General features: G+C 42.9%; 1 protein-coding gene across 2 annotated transcripts in view; it reads left to right on the top strand.

The window, feature by feature from the left end:
• The window catches only part of GRIN2A (glutamate ionotropic receptor NMDA type subunit 2A), a 415,475-nt gene that overhangs the window by 256,861 nt on the left and 138,069 nt on the right, over window positions 1-20,545 (top strand). For both annotated transcript variants that reach the window (XM_055340881.1, XM_055340882.1), the window contains one exon: window positions 1,727-2,319. In XM_055340881.1, the coding sequence (XP_055196856.1) occupies window positions 1,727-2,319 (593 nt within the window). The remainder of the gene's footprint in view (window positions 1-1,726; window positions 2,320-20,545) is intronic.

Genomic DNA, 20,545 nt, shown 5'->3' with positions numbered 1-20,545 from the left:
TTCATCTTTCGATGAACACCGAGGCTCCTTCCACTGTTTGGCTATTGTGGACATTGCTGCTAGAAACATCGGGGTGCAGATGTCTCGGCTTTTCACTGCATCTGTATCTTTGGGGTAAATCCCCAGCAGTGCAATTGCTGGGTCGTAGGGCAGATCTATTTTTAACTCTTTGAGAAACCTCCACACAGTTTTCCAGAGTGGCTGTACCAGTTCACATTCCTACTAACAGTGCAAGAGGGTTCCCCTTTCTCCACATCCTCTCCAACATTTGTTGTTTCCTGTCTTGTTAATTTTCCCCATTCTCACTGGTGTGAGGTGGTATCTCATTGTGGTTTTGATTTGTATTTCCCTGATGCTGCCTGCCTCTTCTAAGTGGAATATTGTTCTCATGATCAGATCATGATTTAGGGAGGTGTTAGCACTATTAGAGGCCCTTGGGGCGCCTGGGTGCCTTGGTGGGTTGAGCATCTATCTTCAGCTCAGGTCATGATCCTAGGGTCCTGGGATCAAGCCCAGAGTTGGGCTTCCTGCTCAGCAGGGAATCTGCTTCTCCTTCTCCCTCTGCCCCTCTCCCTTGCTGGTGCACTTGTTCACTCTCTTTCTCTCTCTCTTCCCCGCCCCCTCTCTGTCTCTCTCAAATAAAATCTTACAAAGAAAAGAACTGATAGAGGCCCTTTAACCCAAAACAAGTTGCCATGCCACTTTCCAGAGTAAGAGCATTCAGCAGCTCCCCCTTATGCTTGAATAAGCTCTAAGCCTCTGAACAAATCCCTGAGGCCATACACGATAGGGTTCCTGCCAAGCTCTTCAACATCATCACATCCCCCCAACTTCATGAGCCATATGCATTTGTTTCCAGCTCCTAAAAATAGTCAAGATTATATCTACAGGACTCCTCTGACTATAATGTCCTCCCATTTCCCTTCCTCCTGACCCGGATACTCCTTCAGCATCCCCTTATACTTCTCTCAGCCTCTAGTCCCTGGAAATTGCTCTTCCTCAAATTCCTACCAGATCTATGAAGGAAGGCAGAGACCATGTCTGTGTCTGTCTTATCTATCATTGTTTCCCCAAGTTCTAAAATAGCATTTCTGCATAATTAGATGTTCAACAAATACTCATTGATTTAGATAGATGTTGAGACAGGTGTCCAGCTAGCCTTTATTATACTTCATGTTACACAGGAGTCTAGAGTCCAAGTGACAGAAATCCTACCCAAACTGGCTCCTGTGATCATAGGAATTTATTGGCTTCTCTAACCAACAGATCCAGAGTAAATGGTAGAGTCTGGGTGCTCCAAGTGTGTCATCATTTGGATGCCTCTATGTCTTGATGTTGTCTCTCTTGGTTTACATTTTTCAGTCCTGAGCCAGGGGCCAGATAGAGTTTGTTGTGTTGAAACCATATGGGGCTTGAAACCACATGGGTCTAAAGGGCAGGAGGAATGGGATAAACCAGGGGCAAAAGGAACAGGTGTCCTTCATGCATGAGGCTGCAGACTCCAAGTTCAGGATCTCTCTCCTCTGTATTCCAAGTGTCTGTTCCAAAGTGTGGCATATAGTAGGTGCTCAGGAATGTTCACAAATGGATAGGTGTGTGATGTATTTTCCCTCCCTTCTCAGGAGGCGCTTTTTAAGCCTATAAAGACAGATGGTTCTATATAAACTGCCTTCTGCCTCATCCTCTGTTTTGCTTTTTTTTTTTTTTTTACACCTGTTGTTGGCAGGATCCGACGTCAACCTTCTTCCAGTTTGGAGCGTCCATCCAGCAACAAGCTACGGTCATGTTGAAGATCATGCAGGATTACGACTGGCATGTCTTCTCGCTAGTGACCACCATCTTCCCTGGTTACAGGGACTTCATCAGCTTCATCAAGACCACAGTGGACAACAGCTTTGTGGGCTGGGACATGCAGAATGTGATCACCTTGGACACTTCCTTTGAGGACGCAAAGACGCAAGTCCAGTTGAAGAAGATCCACTCTTCCGTCATCTTGCTGTACTGTTCCAAAGATGAGGCTGTCCTCATCCTGAGTGAGGCTCGCTCCCTGGGCCTCACCGGATATGATTTCTTCTGGATTGTCCCCAGCTTGGTTTCTGGGAACACAGAACTCATCCCTAAGGAGTTTCCATCAGGACTCATTTCAGTCTCCTACGATGATTGGGACTACAGCCTGGAGGCGAGAGTGAGGGATGGCCTGGGCATCCTAACCACTGCCGCATATTCCATGTTGGAGAAGTTCTCCTACATCCCTGAGGCCAAGGCCAGCTGCTACGGACAGACGGAGAAGCCAGAGACCCCACTGCACACTCTGCACCAGTAAGAGGGCGATCTTTGCTTGTCTCCCAATTGGGACTGGAGTTTTGTTGTTTGTGTGCTTGTTTGTGTGTGTGAATAGTCAGAGCAATACGTACATAATTCCTGCTGGAAATGTGTGCTACAAGTAGACAATGTTGCATGTGTGCTTATGGGATTCTTTTTGTTTACTCTCTTCTTCTCTCTTCCTGTTGACTCATCTTTTGTTTATAACTTACATCATACTTTGTTTTCTGTAACTTTTTTCTTTTACTTAACAATCTACCTTGGAAACCTATGCCCAAGACCTGTCTATGTATCCAACTATGTATCTCTCTATCCATATTCTATCTATAGCTATATATCACGTGTGCCTGTGGATGTGTGTGTATATATAGATATAGATGGATTTTTATATGCAGACACACATGTATGGATTACATGTAATATTCACATGTATGAAGGTATATAGATAGATATGTATGTGTAGATATACGTGTGTGTGTGTGTATTTGTTGCAACCTATGCATTGCATTTCTCAACAGGGATATACCATGATTTATTTATCCAGTCTCCATAATGATAAAAAATTTAGGTGTTTTCCGATTTTTTTTCCATTAGAAACTAAGCTGCAGTGCTCATCATCCCACGTCTCTGTGCACATGTGCAAATGTTTCTTCAGGATGAGTCCTAAGAGGTAGAATCTTGGGGTCACAGAGTACCTGCATTTAAAAATTGAAGTGTCTGTCACCAAATTGTCCTACAAAGGAACTCTACCAATTTATATTCACACAAGCAGTTTGTGAAGTCACTAGACTTCCCACATCCTCACCAACATGTTACACTTCAGGAAGACTGCCCATGTTGGGGCTTCCATCCTCTGAGTTTGCATCTGACTTTCTTCCCTTTTTATGTCCTGTTTTTGTAGGTCATTGGGAATCTTGGCAAATGCCACTTTTAAAGCTGCATGTATTTCATCCTATGGGTGCATTCTAATTTATTTAACTACTCCCATCTTGGTAGGCATTTCAGTTTTATGTTTCTGAGAAATGTCATTGTTCTTTGTGGCCCATCATTATGGCTCAGCTGTTGAAATTTAGGATGATCATTCCTGTACCCATTTTGCATGCCTTTGCCTGTTGTTTGGTGATTGAATCCACACTCCTTCTTCAGATAATGAGCAGTGTAGTTCTGTGATGAGGGGACTGGGATCTGGAGGTTGATTTGTTAGGGTTCAAATCTTGTCTACTTCCTATGTGCCTCAGGACAATCATTTTACCTTTTTAGGGTTCAGTTGCTCATTGCAAAGTGATGATAATAGCACTACTTCCTAGGTGGCGCTTCTCAAACTTCCGTATGTATCAGAATCACCAGGAGGGTTTGCTAAACCATGGAATGCTGGGTTTCACAGTCTGTAATTTAGTAGCCCTGGGGTGGGTGGGCCCCCAGAACTCGCAATTCCAGCAGGTTCCTGAGTGATTCAATATTGCTGGTCTGAGGATCATGCATTGAGAACCAATGTTCTGTGGATAGACCTAAGTGATGCATGAAAAGTACTGCTTAGCACCGTGCCTGGCACCCAGTGATTATCGAATGACTGTAGAATGACCAGTGAAGTTGCTTTTGGTCAACAGAAATTACAGTCATCAGACTGGGCTGATTGATTATCACTAGAATAACACGTCACTCTCAAATGTCTCTGGGAGGTTTTAGGACTTTGAATTTGCTACAGTTCAGGCATTATCTCTGAGCAGAGTCTGGAGACGTGTGTGTGTATGTGTGTGTATAACAGGATAGAGAGATTATACCTCTTTAAAATTGGTTTACACCTAAAAAATGAACTCTTGAATTAAGAACCTGTGGTCCTTTGAAATGTTCCCCTCCCATCTCCTCATTCACACTCTAGGGATCCTCTTTCTACATTACCACTTCCAGCATTTTAAATAATTGTCTAAATATCAGGAAGGAACTCAGATCAATCAGTATGAGGCATGGAAGCCTCTTATGGAGGCAGGATTCCTGCCAGCCCAAAGACAAGGGCTGGGCTAATGAATGCTTCCTTCCCATAAGAAGTGCCCTACAGCTGGAATATGCAGAAATGTATAATTCTGATGAAAACGTAACTCAATTTTAGGGCAATTGAAATATAATATATACAGGAAAAGGAATTTGAGAAGGGTAATCGTCAAGACATGCAAAGCTCCTTCCAGTGAGCACCCTGAATTCCATTTCTAAAAAAAAAAAAAATCCTGCTGTGAAATGCTGTCATGCTATTTCTAGGAGTTATGTTTTGAATGCGGCAATTTTGTAGATGGTGTTTCAGCCCCAGAGTAGCAATGCATCAAGTGTGGTAAGCCGTCACCCACTGCCTGGTGTTTAATGAAACATCTCTCCATCCATGGGGCACTGACAGTGCTCACCCCACATATGAGGCTGGAATACATCATAGGCAGTGGCTCCTTCCCACACTTGCCCACTGTCACGGTGTTTCTTAAACTCACCCAGGGAATCGGAGAAGCTTGCCAGGCAAGGAAGGGACTGGGAGCTGGAGGAAGCTTCCCCACCCCACCCCCCAAAACAGCAGTTTTTCAGAAAAGCCTTCAGGGCACTATTCTCTCCTACATTGGTCATTCTTCCCATCCAATGGACCCCGTGCTGGTCCCTGAAATACAGACAGGAATGAAGATACAACTTCTTTCCTCAAAGAATGCACAATCTGGTGAAGATAGACGAAATTTGTCTCACGACAAACTCGGGTAACAAGGACTTTCTTCAAAAATATTAGGGTGAGAGAGAAAAAAAAGAATAGTACAGAGTCTGATAAAACACCCACCCCAACACTCATCACAGAGAACAAAGGTGAACGTGTCACATTTGTTTCAAAATTCTAAAAAATAAAACATGACTGATGATGTAACAGTCCTGATTCTCTCTCTCCCGAGTCCCACTTTCTTCCCTTCCTCTCTTTGGGAGGGAAAAACACTGTCCTGAATTTGGTAGGGATCCAAACCTGTGTGCCTGTTTTGTACTTCCAGTATAGATGTCTTTATATGCACAGTTCTTTTTAATGCACCTGAGTGGTATCTGATATCTTCAAACTTTCCTTTACCTCAACCTGTGGTTCAAGATGAATCTATGAGGACCCATGTCATTCTAGTACATTCATCATGGTTGCTGTTTGTGTTCTGTTGTATAACTGTTGCATTGTTTGTTTGATCATCCCCCTCTGATGGACTTTTATGTTGTCACTGGTAAGGGATCTTTAGTATCTGTAGACTGAGTCGGATTCATCCACTTATTCAGCAGAAGCCCAGGACTCTGGAGTTGAGGGTTCTCCAAAGCATCCAATAGCCAAGCAGCTCCCATTACTCCCCCTGTGTAGTAAGGAGGATGCTCATAGCTTCAGAAGGAGCTCTGATGAATTCACGCTAATGGGTATTCTGGTGCACTGGTGCGGGGGTCTGGGGTGCAGCTTTGGTTGAGTGCACCGTCTTGGAATCAGTTACACGTGTCCCTCTGTGGTCGTCAGGGACATGGCTTGTAATCTACCTGGAGCTTGTGTACTTAGGACACCGTAGCCATGACTTACTGCTTATGATGTGGGACCTAGTAGAAAAGACTACTTGCTGAGGATGACGTGGATCTGTTTCTGTCCCTGGGATTTCAGGGGGGAAAAAGGTGGGGGAACGGGGAAAATGTTCTTTATGTTTAATATTTCTGGTTTTACAGAAGGCACTTTGAAAAGAGCAGTCAGCATTTTATAAAGTTCAAAAATAGCTCAGCCGTGTTATGTAACCTCCTCCTTGCTACTGCAAAGTTATTAAACATCTGTCCCTTCCCAGGCTCAGGGCAGATCACTGGTAACTCCTGGAATCGTGACGGTGGATCATTACCTGTTCTGCTGGCGTGGAACCAAAGCTGTTCTGTCCGGTCCTGTCCCGAGAGTGCCTCCGGGCTGCAGGTGGACAGGGCCCCCTGGGAGGCAGTGTGACATCAGAGTGGAGCATCTGGCACTGAAGCCAACCTCCCTGGGTTTAAATGCTGGGTCAGAACTCTTCTAGATCTAAGGCTTTGGGCAAGTCCCTTAATTCCTCCAAGTCTGCCTCCTGAGATGTAAATGGGAACAACTAAAGTGTTTACTTCTTGTCCCAGAGCAAGGCACATGGAAAGCAGTCTATCAATCATTTATTATGATAAAACTTGCAGGTATAAAGTTGTGAATGAGCCCAATGTATCTGCACACCATAGTTCACAACATTGCCAATTATTCATTCCCCAAAAAGGTATTTAGTACCCTCCCTACATGAGACACCAACCCTCCAGAGATGGTGAGACAGAGGAAACCCCCATGTGAATATTAGGTGAGACAGTGTTGCCATTTGTGTCTTGTTGTCTCTGAGGCCTGTGGGTCAGTGGACCTGTTCCATAGCAGAGGTTCATATCAGTAGGTTGGAGGAAAGGGTATGTCCCTCTGGGGAAACAGAACACCTCAGGAGTTGGGAGGACTCGATGCTCTGCTGATATTTCCCAGCCTTCTTCCTGGTGGCCTTTATTCCTTCTTCTGATACCACAGCTCTAGTAATACTTGGTAAGACTCACTCTGTCTCTTGGCTCAAGCTTGTAGACCAGAAGAAGTCCATGTCACATTTTAAGACTGCAGTTCTGTAGGACACAGAACATTAAATTTGTGTTGTGAGCGGTGTGTGCATGTGTGTATGTGTTCCTATGTGTTACCTCTTCCACATGTCAGGGGACACATTGCCACTCACTGAGGAGGGAGGAGGTCATAGGAGGGAGAAGGTGGATGTTTTTAAGGCCTAAACCCTTTGACTAAAGGATTGCCCTGGGAGGAGAATAGCCCATGTGAAGAAGAAGGTAGTGTGATAGAAAAGTCCACATGGCCAGGCTTGGAATTAGCCACATATGGTTTACCAAGTGTAAGTTACTAACCATGCTAAACCCAGAATTTTTCTAAAGTGCACATATGTCTGTGTGTGTGTATGTGTATTGTAATCATCTTGTTGTATCAGAATTAGGTGAAATCACATATGCAAAACACCGTTGTGCCTGGCATATAGTAGACATTTCACAAATAATGGTCATGTCATTATTGTCTTATTATTATTATTGTGGTGGTGATCATTGTTATTATTTCTTTAATTTATACTCATTGTACTGCAGGGTATTCACAGACAGGGAAGTGAGAAATGGATTTCTACCTTGTTTTTTTAACTGTGGAATTATGACTTGTATGTCCTATGGCGGCTCCTATTTTGGTTAAGGGAGTAGGACGTGGAGAGGTGAGTGCATTGGAAGTCAGAGGTGTTCAAGGAGATCTATAGCACAAATGAGGGGGGGAAAGAACATCTTCTCCCAAGAGAGTTATGGATTCATGTTGAAGAGAAGTTATTTGGCTTTAATTGATGATACCTGGCTTGACCACTTACGTACTTTACATTAACTCCTTGATTTATGAAGTCAGGCTTCTGCATTAAGAAGCAACAACACTGTAAATTATTACCCTGACAGAAGAGGAAATGGAAGGAAGATATATACCTGAATGTGGGTTTAATTCATATCCAAGTTACCTTGATACTTTTTTCAATCTTCATTTCTAAAATAACCACAGGAAAAGTTCCTGGCTTAACGACCCATTAAGAGACTGCACTAACCCGGGTTGGCATAGTTTTATTTGATAGTCAAAATTATCACTGTTGGTTTCTTTTTTTAAATGCCAATAAAAGAGCCTGCTCAGTTAAATCTCAGAGCTTGACCAGAGTGAAAACTTCCCTGGGTGATCGTGATAACTCTTTGCAAATATTTATCTGTGGGATCACCGTATGCACCACAAGCTTTCTGGCAATGGCACCACTTACCCAGGAGACCAAGCCATCCTGTTGGTTTGTGCTGTAAATGTGAGACTCTGGACTCAGCAATCGGGTGGTGGGGGAAGGCTGAGCCTCAAAGTAAATCAGCAAGAGGTATGTAGAAATGAGATATGAGAGGATCCAGGGGCATGTGACAAATTGAGAACCCAAAGCACATTCCACCAGGCTCTGTGACTTTGTGGAATGTGGGTTTGGATGGTGCCATGTTCACACCCTCTCACTGCGGTTATCTTGGGCAAGTTACTGAACTTCTCTGAGCCTCCACTTCCTTGATTGCAAGCAGAGATCATTCCAACCCTAGAGAATCATGGTGACACTTAAATACATGTAATATACTCAGCCAAGCATCTACATTATAGTTGGCACCCTACAGATGTTAATTGTCCTTCTTCCCTGGGCCAGATGCACAGCTTGATCTGCCCCCACCTGTGTCTTGATGGACCCAGGAGAGGTGGACTGTGCTCTGTGGGTGTCCAGCCTGACAGCTAAGTCAACAGCCTCTCTTCAGCATCATCTCTGTTTGTGGCCTCTCTCCTGGAACACAGACATCTCTTTTTTTGGCTGGAAGTCAAAAGTACCGTATGCCAACCCTGCAATGCAAGTCAATCATTTCCAACTGGCATCCAATGAATAGCTCGACAAATGGTGGAAACCTGATGCTGGCAACTTGAAAGGACCAGAAATTGGCCATGCCTTTGCCTTGAGAGAAAGGTGGTTTGGGTTGTTTTGGGGTCATACATAAAGCACATAAATTGTTCGGATTGCCTCAGTCAGATGCAAGTCTTTGGATTTGGGCACCAGCATGCCTAACAAAAAGATCTATTGATCTGTTTCCTCCAGGGCTGAACAGGAGGACACTTTTCATTTTCAGACTTGTTAATTCGGTGACATATACTAATAATTTGCTGCAATTCTCCTCTGTGAAAAGATAAAGCAAAGAAAAAACAGCATCTTCCCTACTCTGGTACCTGCTGACAGAGAGTATATTGGGAACAGTCTTAATGTGTAAGCACAGAGACCAGTTAGGATACCATGGCATAGTCCAGGAGAGAGCAGGCGGTGACTTGGGTGAGAGTAATAGCCGGGTATTCAGAGAGAAGTGGGTGAGTTTCATGCATGTTTTGGAGTAAAATGAGTAAGACCCGACAGATGAATATGAAGTGTTAAAAGAGATAAAACAACCAATAATTTTTCACTCGGACAGCTGAATAGATGATGGTGCCTTTTACAAAACTGGAGAAAAAGCAGATTGGGGGAGGAGGAGGTCAGGAGAAACACCCAGTTTCAAACACACTCAGGGGAACACACTCTGGACATTCAAGTGGAAATCTCAAGTAGGCAATTGAAGAGGAGAGTCTGAGTTCAGACTGCAAATTGCAAGGCACAGGTTGTGAGCTTGTTGATGGTGTTTAAAGCCCCAGGGCCGGGTAACATCACCGAGAGGGAAATAAAAAATCAGAAGAGGGACTGGACTCAAACCCTGAGGAACTTCACATTCATTGGCAAATAACCCCCGAGGGAAAGGAGAATCCTGGGGTGAGAGGGTCAGGCTGGGAACTCCAGCCGCCTTTTTTTCCCATGGAGACTGTCTGTCCCCCCGCTTTTGTTACGGAGCTTGATGGGTGTCTATAGAGTGTCTGCCATATGCTAGACATCGTGGCAGGTATGGTGAGCCTTGCATAGATCTATAATCTATGGCCACTGCTAATATACCTGGATTTAGTGCAGCCCAGGAGATTTAAATAATCCTACCAGCAGTTTTAATCAATACATGGAGAAAGTAAAATTTATCACATGATGAAGTGCCAGGCAGGTCATCAGAGCAGCCAATTCTTGGAGTTCTAGGAAACCAGTACCATATACTTGGCTGGAGCCAGGGATTGGATGGCAAGCTGAGCTTCAGATCAGGAGGGATGAAGAGATGACACTTCAAGAAAGGGGAAGAAAAAAATCCTCTGCTTTTGCTACCTTCTTCGCATGAACTGAAAAACATCCAAAGTCACACAAAGCAACAAATCAAAAATTTTCTCCAGCATAAGGGAGGCCCAGTGGTCCAGTATGAAGGGCTGGTTTATTTACAAGCTGTCTTTTGTTTGCTCTTCTGGAAGAGCATTTGCCTGTGCACCTCCTCACATGTGGGACAGAAGCCCTCCCTGTCATCCCTTCCAGATGGGAGCTAGACAGCCAGAACGAGCCTTTTCACCCATTCTCTGCTTTTGTCCCCTTGCTTCTCAGCTTCTGCCCTTCTCTTGCCTTCACATGGATACTGCCTGCCTGCAGATGTGACTGAGCCCCCATGCAGCCTCCTGGTACCTCAGTACCTGTTCTGGATCCCAGGGATGGAGGAGCCACTGTTACGTTGGTGATGCTAGCTAGGTTTGGCACGGGCATGGGAGGCCAACCACGTTTTTATCCAGGCCCCACAGTTTGGGGATTGAACTGGCTGACCTGCTGATGCCTGGTGTACTCTTGTCCAAATCCCCACAGCCAGTTCCTTAGGATTTGCTTCATTTGGTTAAGTCCTGTCCAAACACAAGGAATAAATACACACACCACTCCATTTCCTGTGTGATGGAGAACAGTTCTGCTGAGACATGGACTCATTTCCTTTTTGTTTCCATCACTGTTAGTAAAAGGTAGTTTTAACAGTTTAATTAATACATCATTATGTGTGGAGGGGGCAGAGAAACTTCAATTTTTATAAGTTACATAATGTTACAGAAGCATATATATTTTAAAGTGTGATATAATGGAAAATTTAAAGAACCTTAATGATACAATGTTCATGTATTATGTGCTAGTCACTTTAAATACATTCTCTTTAATTCTTCAGATATGAATTAGGATATTTTTGCTGCAGTAACAGTTAAATTCAGTTATATGATTGAATTACTTGATTGGAATTCCATAGGTAGCACAGACTTCAGATGCAGTGTGATCAAGATTCTGGCTCTTTTCCCTATGATCTCTTGACTCTGTGCTTTGGAAATTATAGTCTTTGTTATCAAATTTCTTCCTCTGTGACCTTAAGTTGGCAGTCAGCAACACCTGGGATGACTTATTTTGTTCATGGCCAAATTAGGTCATATGCCTATCGTTGAGCCAATAAGAGCCATTTTAAAACCGCCCTGTACTGACTGCCTTAATTCTGGACTTCCAGTCCAATCACTGAAAAGGCAAATAGGATTACATTAAGCCAAACTAGATATACTCTAAGAAAGAACTGAGGATGGGGTTAGCTCCCTCCAGAGCCTATCGAATCTTACAGGAAGCATAAAGTTTCAACAAATGTGAATTCTGTTAACTCCAGCCACCTTTTTTGAGGAAGGAAAGAGGAAAGGAAAATGGATGCTGGATAGACTACCAGAGGGTCAAATCATAAATCCTAACAACTTATATTACAGATGAGGAAGTTCTACAACTTGACAAAATCCACACAACTAATATAACATGGAGCTAGAATTCAAATCCAGTTTTCTGTAGATCTAAATCCCATTATACTCCTTCCTGTGGTTGCAAATTGACCTGAAGTTGTGGTATTTTCCTATTCTGTTTGTTTGACTCACAGGATGTTTTCAAAAGTTAAATAACTCCCAACATCTAAAAATGGAAAGATATCACCAAAAATTAGATTTTCAGCTAATCTTGAAAAAAAAAAACCATGATAATTCCACATTCCTCTCTCAAAGTCTTCAAAGTTGGAGCTCCAGGTATTGAGGTCCAAACCCTTCCCTCCTCAAGGAGAAGCTGGGAGTTGTGAGTCACATCCTAACTATATGTTGTTGTGCAGGTGGTAGGGTCTATGGCAAGAGCATCTTGACCTTTCCTACCCATTCTGATGTGGGCATTTTCTTGTTCACTTGATGTCTAGGAGTCATGGAGCTAGTTTCTGAATATCTTTCAGAGGTAATTGCTGCATATGTAATTCTAGATTTGATGTATATGGGAAGAGGTGAGTTCAGGAGTCTCCTATGCTGCCATCTTGGACCAGAACCTTCCTCCTATCTGGAGGTGGTCAACTGGGTGTTGTCAAGAAGCCCTTCCCAGTTCATCTTAGTCCTCACCTGGACCATTTATTCATATTACATCTACGGCCTCTTTAAGCATTCTACTTTGTAACAAGGTATCTTATATTGCTTTATTGCTTTGTTGTAATCATCATCCTTAATAATCATCACCAAAACAAGAATTTGATGGACCTTCAGGCTGGTAGATATTTAGAATGAGTGATAACAGGAAGTTTTGGTATCTCACCTCCAGAGATCTTTAAACTTGGGTCTGTACAACTAGGTCTATGGAAAGCATGAGTCTCTCTCATTCTGTATGCTTTCAGCATTACTGGACAGACATTCTGGTGAAATCACATAAAAAACTGTTGGTGTGTGGTTCTCTGTGATGAGAGGCCCCACAAAATTGGAGAGGTGCCTCTAATCTCTCACTCACGTTTTCTCAAAACAGAACAGGCTTTTAAAGTTCCAGCTGGGGGTGCCTAGGACATAGTCATCAGGGACTAAGTAGTCATTCTCTGTGGCCCTAGTTCATAAACCTACTTTTCTGTTCAACTTACATATGGGAATTTGAATATTTTTTTTAATTTTTTTAAATTTATTTATGATAGTCACAGATAGAGAGAGAGAGAGAGAGAGAGAGAGAGAGAGAGAGGCAGAGACACAGGCAGAGGGAGAAGCAGGCTCCATGCACTGGGAGCCCGACGTGGGATTCGATCCCGGGTCTCCAGGATCGTGCCCTGGGCCAAAGGCAGGCGCCAAACCGCTGCGCCACCCAGGGATCCCCACATATGGGAATTTGAATTGTTTGTGCTTATAGTGACTTTGCCGAAAGGCAAGAACTTACTAAATTACCCAAAGGGAGTTCCCACCCATCAGTTCAGATTAAGTTGTAGATGTTCTTGTGAAGCTGGAAGAAAATACTTATTCTGGGTGGTAGTAGGGCAAAGGGATGGGTTCCAGCTTTTTGCAGTATCCTGAAATCTGTCAAATAAATGGCAAACAAGGGACTCTGATGGAACCTATACCACGTGTCAAGGGTCACTGCTGAGAAGGCCACTTTATCATTTAAACCTTGTAAAATATGTGTTTCTAATCTGATTTTTCTTCTTTATGGCTCAAATCCACAAAATATATTATTAATTGTTACAAATTATTCTCAACTAGTTTTATAACATTGAAATTGTCCATTACTTCTCTGTGCTTTATTACAGGTAAGGAATTTGGGGCCTGAAAGACACAGGGCTCTGTTTTCACTGATGGGAGACTGGTTAATGGCAGAGGCATATGAAACACAGGTTCCCTTCCTCCCAGACCTAAGTGGGTTGCTTCCACTGCACCTGTGTCCTCTTTCGTTCTAGGTCCTTTGTGACTAAATAATAATAATAATAATAATAATAATAATAATAATGTGGTATTGGTGGTGATGGTAATGATGATGATGATGATGAAGAACAACTCCAGAGACCTTGTCCATGTTATCTGTGTATACCACTACCTAGCATAGTGTAGACACTTAAACGCATGTCAGTAGGTGCATAATGATAGCTGCTAATGCAGCACTGGCTCTTATTGGGATGCTACATTAAGGATGTTTACAAGGATTATTTTATTTTATCCTCACAACTCCATGAAACTTGTGCTACCGTTATTCCCATTTTTGCATGAGAAAAAAAAACTCATAAAAATGACTTTCCCAGGGTCATTTAATGGTAGAGCCAGGACCAAGATTGCCTTTCTGGTTTTAGCACCTGTTCCTCTGACCCTCTGGCACCCCAGGAAAGAGACCTTCAAGATGTGTTTTCAGGAGGCCCTAGGGAGTCTTCCAGTGCAACAAAGCAGGTACGGAGATCCGCCCATTGTGGGCAGGAGTCACTTGAGTGTCTTGCAAGTTAACTTGTCACAGAAATGCAATGCATGGGACTTCATTTTATAAATCACAAAACTTTCCTAAAAACGTTAATATCCTTATCATCAACATCAATTATTATTATTGCCATTAGCATAGAGATCAGTGTTGGCGTTGCTGAAAATAAAGAGTGGAGAACAAAGCGGGGAAGTTGACCTTTCCTGGGAGAATTTTTATGAGAATAGTCAAAGGCTCAATTGCAGAGTCATCAGTTCCCTTTAAATTAGTTCTAGAATGAGTCCCTTCAGACTTTGTGCATCTCTGAGGAGTGCCAATAAATATTAACTGGATGCAAAGAATTGAGCAAAAAAACATCAACAAGGGAGCCTCAGTAATTCTGGCTTAGGCAGAGGGAAGAAAATAAAAGGCAGAAAGGAAGAGAAAACCCATATTCAATTTTGACACTGCGTGTGTGGCAGGTCATAATGGGGGTGATCTGCCTTGATTTTTTAAAGTGTTCACATGCGTACAGGGAGGCCAAACCACTGGCTCACAGCTTCCACTCAGTGTAGGAGATGGGGGAGGAAGCTATCGTGCCTGCCTCTAAGCCATTTAGAGAGCTTGAGTTTAAGAAATCTTCCGCTTTCAAAACAGAGCCTTTCTTAAATAGATTCTGAGCTCCGAACACAGGACTGGGAGAAAGTGTTTGTCTTCAGCTGAAAACACAACACAACAAAAACAATCAGAATAAAAGTGGCCCCTGGCATCTGTTATCCATGCTCATCTACTGGCTGCCTGCATCTCATTCTTTCATTTGTCCATTCATTCATTCCTGCATGCATGCATTTGTTTCTGTGCATGGACCCACTCATGTAGTCAACCCTATAGTAGGAATGAGACACAGGCAGCCACAAGCACAACAGACAAAGGCTCCCCACCTAAAGCTCCCATTCTGGTGGGGAGACCACAAATAGATGACTATACATATAATGTCAAGTTGGGATGGACATGAGATAGGAAGAAAAATAGGGCAGGGTAAGGGGATAGAGAATGAAAGGGGCTCTTTTATTTATTTTTATTTATTTTTCCAATATTGATTTTTTTAATTTAAATTCAGTTAGGTTAACATATAATATTAATTTCAGGTATAGAATTTAGTGATTTGTCAGTTGCATATAACACCCAGTACTAATTTATCAAGTGCCCTCATCATGTCCATCATGAAAAGGGTTATTTTAGATTCAGTGGTTGGGGAGGTGACGTTTTGGCTGATATCCGAATGAAGTAAATAAGAAAGCTAGGGAAAGAATATTCTGGGTGAGAGACCAGCACGGGCAAGGATCAGAGCTGGAAAACTGCCTGGATGGTTTGAGGAACAGCAGGAAGGTCCAAGTGGCAGAAGCAGGATGGGTGGGTAGAACATGCCTGTGGAGAGATAGACCAAGTTATAGGGTCTTGGAGGCGACGGGTAAGGTGTCAGGCTTTGTTTCAAGTGTCATGGGAAGGTGCTGGAGAGTTTTAGCAGGGTTGTGAGGTAAGCTTCCACAGTGAATCCTGAGCCTCATTTGTCTTTTTCTTCCCCTGTGCCATTTCTTTTCCTGTTAGCAACAAGTGTTACTGTGGAGTATAAGGCACTTGATTCTTCGTTCTTCCCCACCTGCATTATGCAGCCTGTGCTGTGGGCAGCTCCTATTTGGCCACAGCTAATAAAGAAATACCCCATCCATCTCACTGTGCCAGTTGGTTGAAGAGCAGACATGAGATCTGAGTTGGTCTACTAGGTTATATATCCTATCCATTTGATATATGGGAAATGTGCAGAGGAGAGGCCTGGAATTTTTGCTGCCATTTTTCCTCCATGAAAAATATCAATCAAGCTGAGGATAGAGGTGACTCACACATGAGACAGAACAAAGGGAAGAATCCAGAGACATGATAAAACTGTACCTGAAGTTCACCCTAACACTGATCCTTTCAGATATTAACCACCAGATTCCTTGTTGGTTTAAGTTGGTTCAAGTTTCTTTCCTGCTACTTGCAACCAAAAGAATTTTGATGGATGTGCATATTTGGCAGCTCATCTGGAGTAGTATGCTAATTAATTCATGTATTATACTCCTTAAATGAATGTGGTTGCCTTGGGTAAAGCTGAATTTGACCAACAGAGGGATATTATAACTAAAAATTTTAGAAAGATTATTTTATACAAGTATAGCTCTATAATTGCAGACAGAAAACTCCTTGATGGACAAAATTTGTGCTCAATACATGTTTTGTAGCCTCTGGAGGATACCAGCCTATAAATCCACAGCCTTTGGAAGCAGATCCTAACTTTTTCTGCCACATATTAGCTGTGGAATCTTGAGGAAGTAATTAAATACATCTGGACCTCATTTTTGTCATCTGTACAGCAGAGATTGTGCTGGTCCTCACTCATGGTGGGGAGTCTATGAGAATCCAGTAAAGCATGAAAAGCATTTAGCTCGATGCCCGGCACATGCTCCGTGATGCTATGAATGTTAGTTCTTGCATAAGAAGAAAAATTCTCTGGACAACGAGGGAAAGTGGGACGAAAAATATCACCTACATGGCAGGACTGTTCTGCATAGCTTAATTAAGTGTGTTTCATTATTCTAACTCCCTGGGGCTTTTGAAGGAAAAATAGATTTTAAAAATTTGGGAAAGTCGTCTCATTAACTAAGAGAGTAGAGAGGAGACTGGACTTACAGGGGAAATTAGAGGGAGGCAATGGTGAAATTGTGGAGTTGAATGCATTCGTGTTGATATTAACTTCCTTCTTAAATGAGAAATAGCTGTTGCCTGGAACCACAGCACTACGGCTTTCCAGAGGATTTCATTAAGTGCAACGAGAATGTGGGTCCTGCCTAAGAGTGAGATGTTACTCTATTGAATATAATCTAAGACCCAAGCAATTATAAAATGATCTTTATCTCAAAAAGGTTAACATGCAGGGTGCCTGGGTGGCTCAGTTGGTTGAGCATTAGACTCTTGATTTTGGCTCAGGTCGTAATCTCAGCGCTGCACTGAGATGGAGCCCCGCACTGAATTCTGTGCTCAGAGTGGAGTCTGCTTAAGATTCTTTCTCCCTCTCCCTGCTCTTCCCACTTTTGCCCTCTCTCAAATAAATAAATAAATCTTTTTTTAAAGGGTTAACATGCAGCAGATGGGCATCTCAAAAATGGGTCACTAGAATAACAGTGACTACCATATCCAGTGCTCTAATGGCCTATAGACTGGTGATCCCCTTGTATTACAGATGAAAAAATCAAGGTTCAGGAAAGTTCAGTGACTTTTTCAAGGTCATATCATTAGTGGGCAAGAGTCACAATTGCATTCGTCCATTTGTTTGAAGAACTTAACTCCTGTTCACTGTCCTCAAGGGAAGGGGATCGTTGACGGAAGAACAAGAGTATAGTCCTTATCTTCATGAGAGTATGGCCTCATAGGGAATTCTAAGGAAGATGAGAAGGGAATCAAATAAATAAAATAACTATCCTTCATTATGTCAGCTGAGAAGGAAGGATATGGGGTCCTGAAATGGGCAACATCAAGGATGGGAGGAGCACTTCTTTCTTAGGTAAAGAAAAAGCAAAGCCAGAGAAAGTCCTTCCAGGCAAGGGGAACAGAGTTTGCAAAGTCTCTGAGCTGAGAAAGACTTTGGTGTGTATAAGGAAGTGAAAAAAAAAAAAAAAACGTGAGGATGGTGGACTCACTTCCAGATCTTTCTGACCATGAGGTCACCCTGCCTCTGCAGAAGGAGCTTTTGAGTGAAAGGCACAAAGGACCATGGAGCAGTGGTTGTCGGATGTCCGTCATCTCACATCAAGAACTTACTCCTCCAGAGGATAATTCCTTTCGGACCAGCTCCCAGCCCCCTGCTGGAACATGAGACGTCTCTGTTAATCCACTAAGTGGAAGGCACATTGCCCCTGTGGCTCTTAAAGTTGTGCCTTTTAGCTCCAGAATGGTTTCCTCCAGCATCTTCGCTCCCAACAGGAGGACCACAGAGTGAGAGGACCCAGCCATTTACAAATGGCCACAGATTCAGGGTATAGGGAAAGCTCTCATTCTCAATCCCTTCGACCCCTTGAAAGGTTGGGTGGCACTTTAATGTCACTTTCCTTTTTCCTTCTCCCAAGGACTCACATCCTGAAGCTTTGCATTATGTGGGAGGATCTATGACTAACACGACCATCATTTTGCCTGATTCTGCTTCTGCATAGACACGGTTAACAACAGTCACAATAGTATTAGTTAGAGTTTGTGAGATTCAAATACAAAGGTCCTTTTCTCCTTGTAACAATTCTATAAGTCACACGTTATATATTCCCACATAACAAGTGAAGGTAATAAAGTTCACAGAGGTGACATGTCTTCAAGATCACACAAAGACAATGACCCAACTCTCTGCCTCCAAATCCAGAAGATAAAGGGTGCAAAGCAGTGGAAGTGGGATGTGGTTCCACCTCTCTCAACAATCCGGGGTGGGGGGTAGTAAAGATGTTTATGAATAACATGAACTAACAGAATTACTTCTTCTGCAACATTGGGCATTGGTTGAGTGCCTAGAGTGTGCCTGGCACACCGTGCTACGTTCTTTCTACTGATTAACCTCATAACACCACCATGAAGTACGTGTGATTATGATGTCCATTTAACAGATGAAGAAGTTAAGGCTCAAAGAGGTAAAGGAAACACCCCCAGTTTGTATAATCGTCACATTGCAGAGATAGTTCCCAGACCCCAACGGTTTAACGGTATCATTATCACCTCTTACATTGCTTCCACTGAGGGCATGCTTTTGGCTTATGGGAATCACACCAGTTCATTGCATTAAGCATATTCCTGGTTGTGAATTTTTTTGCTCACTCTTGATTAAAAAAAGGAAGAAGAAGAAGAAAGTTTTAGGAATAGGATGCCATTATGTTCTTTCCATGTAAACAAATAGAAATGAGTAATAGAAGCAATCACCTTGATAAATAATTGGATTGTGGAGCTGCCATCATAGAAAAAATTGCTCCTCAATGTATCTTCTACCAGAATCAGAATGTTTGGGTAGTTGCATAGGTCCCCGCCCTTCTTCCTAAGGAAGGCGGCTGCTGTTGTTAAGGATAGCAGGCTCAGTTCCAGCCTTCCTGGTTTTGATGTGTTCTTTAACCAGTTGATTCCTATTTTCTTGCCTTGTATTTTGCTGTCAGCTTCTGCTCCTTCCGCTTGCCTTATTAAGAATTCTGCATAGTCAATAGGATGCAAATAAATGGAAACATATGCACCTCCCTGCATGTGGGAAATGTCGCTGTTGGCTGTTCTGCTGCTTAGCTGCCTTTGCAAGGGTGAAGCTTCAGCTTCCAATTGAGGCTCTTCATCTCCGGGGGCTGGTCTGACTGCTGCTTTCATATCCAGGTGAGGGAGCTAACTTGGCATTCACAGCAAGTTCGGGTCACAGACTTCTCGCTCCGCCTTGGGTCTGAAAGCCCCTTAGACTCCAGCTCTTTTCACTCTGGGGCCCTTTGTACATCTTTGATAAACCTAACTTCTGTGCCAGAGCACATCACACGCACTGAGCTAGTTCTCGAATTTGTACACTGGGAAATTTTGTGCTGTGTTTTACCATGGTGAGAAGAACCAGAATAGACTGTGCTGTTCAGAAGCCAGATCTGACGCTGCAAGCAGGTGCAGACCTGTCAGCCACACAGCTGGTTGAGTTAACTCTATTAGACTGTGTTGGACAATTTTGTTGTCTGAAATAGAAACCAGTATGGTAGCAGGCCGTCCACTTGCCAAGTGATGCCCCTGCTCGGCTGGTTAGGTCTGCCTTTCTTGTTGGTACATCTGCTGGGTTTGGCTGCCAGCATGTTGGAAATTGACAGTTCTGTAAAGTTTTATTGTCTTTCTAGGTGTTTCTGTCAGAGAGATGCAAAGATTTGCCTTTTTTTTCTTTTTTAATGATGACTTGGCATTTTTGACTCCCAGCTCCATTTCACCTAGAAGGAATTCGTCTCTGATTTCATGTTAATATTGCAAGTGCCTTATCTTTTTGACCAAGAATGATTTTCTATTTCTCTTTAAATCATAGGTTTTCAAGAGCCTCTTCTAAATTGTTTTCTCACACTCGATTTTAATGTCCTCGCATAATGGATTTTTGTATTTTTTTTCTTCTTCCTTTCTTTTTTTCTTTTCAACATCAGCAACAAGTAGAAAGAACCCCTTTGGGTAAAATAACAATATCCCTCCCAAAGAAGAGATGGGGAAGAAAATGTTTTCCCCCACCTTCAAGCCCTCACCAATGTGATCTGCCTTCTACATTTTTAAGCAGGCTGAGAGCCTTTGAGGACTGAGTCAGAGAACACAAAACGTGACCTCTTAGTTAAAGCCAAAAGCTAAAAAAGAGGGACCTTGTACATCAAATGGCTCTTACCAAAGGGTGTTTTTATGAGTGAAGTGCAAATGAAGCACAGAATAGAGCTCCTTTCCAGGATCCAAGA

Source organism: Nyctereutes procyonoides, unplaced genomic scaffold (assembly GCF_905146905.1).
Source record: "Nyctereutes procyonoides isolate TBG_1078 unplaced genomic scaffold, NYPRO_anot_genome, whole genome shotgun sequence".
Lineage (NCBI taxonomy): Eukaryota > Metazoa > Chordata > Mammalia > Carnivora > Canidae > Nyctereutes > Nyctereutes procyonoides.
This window is presented reverse-complemented; position numbering and strand designations above follow the sequence as displayed.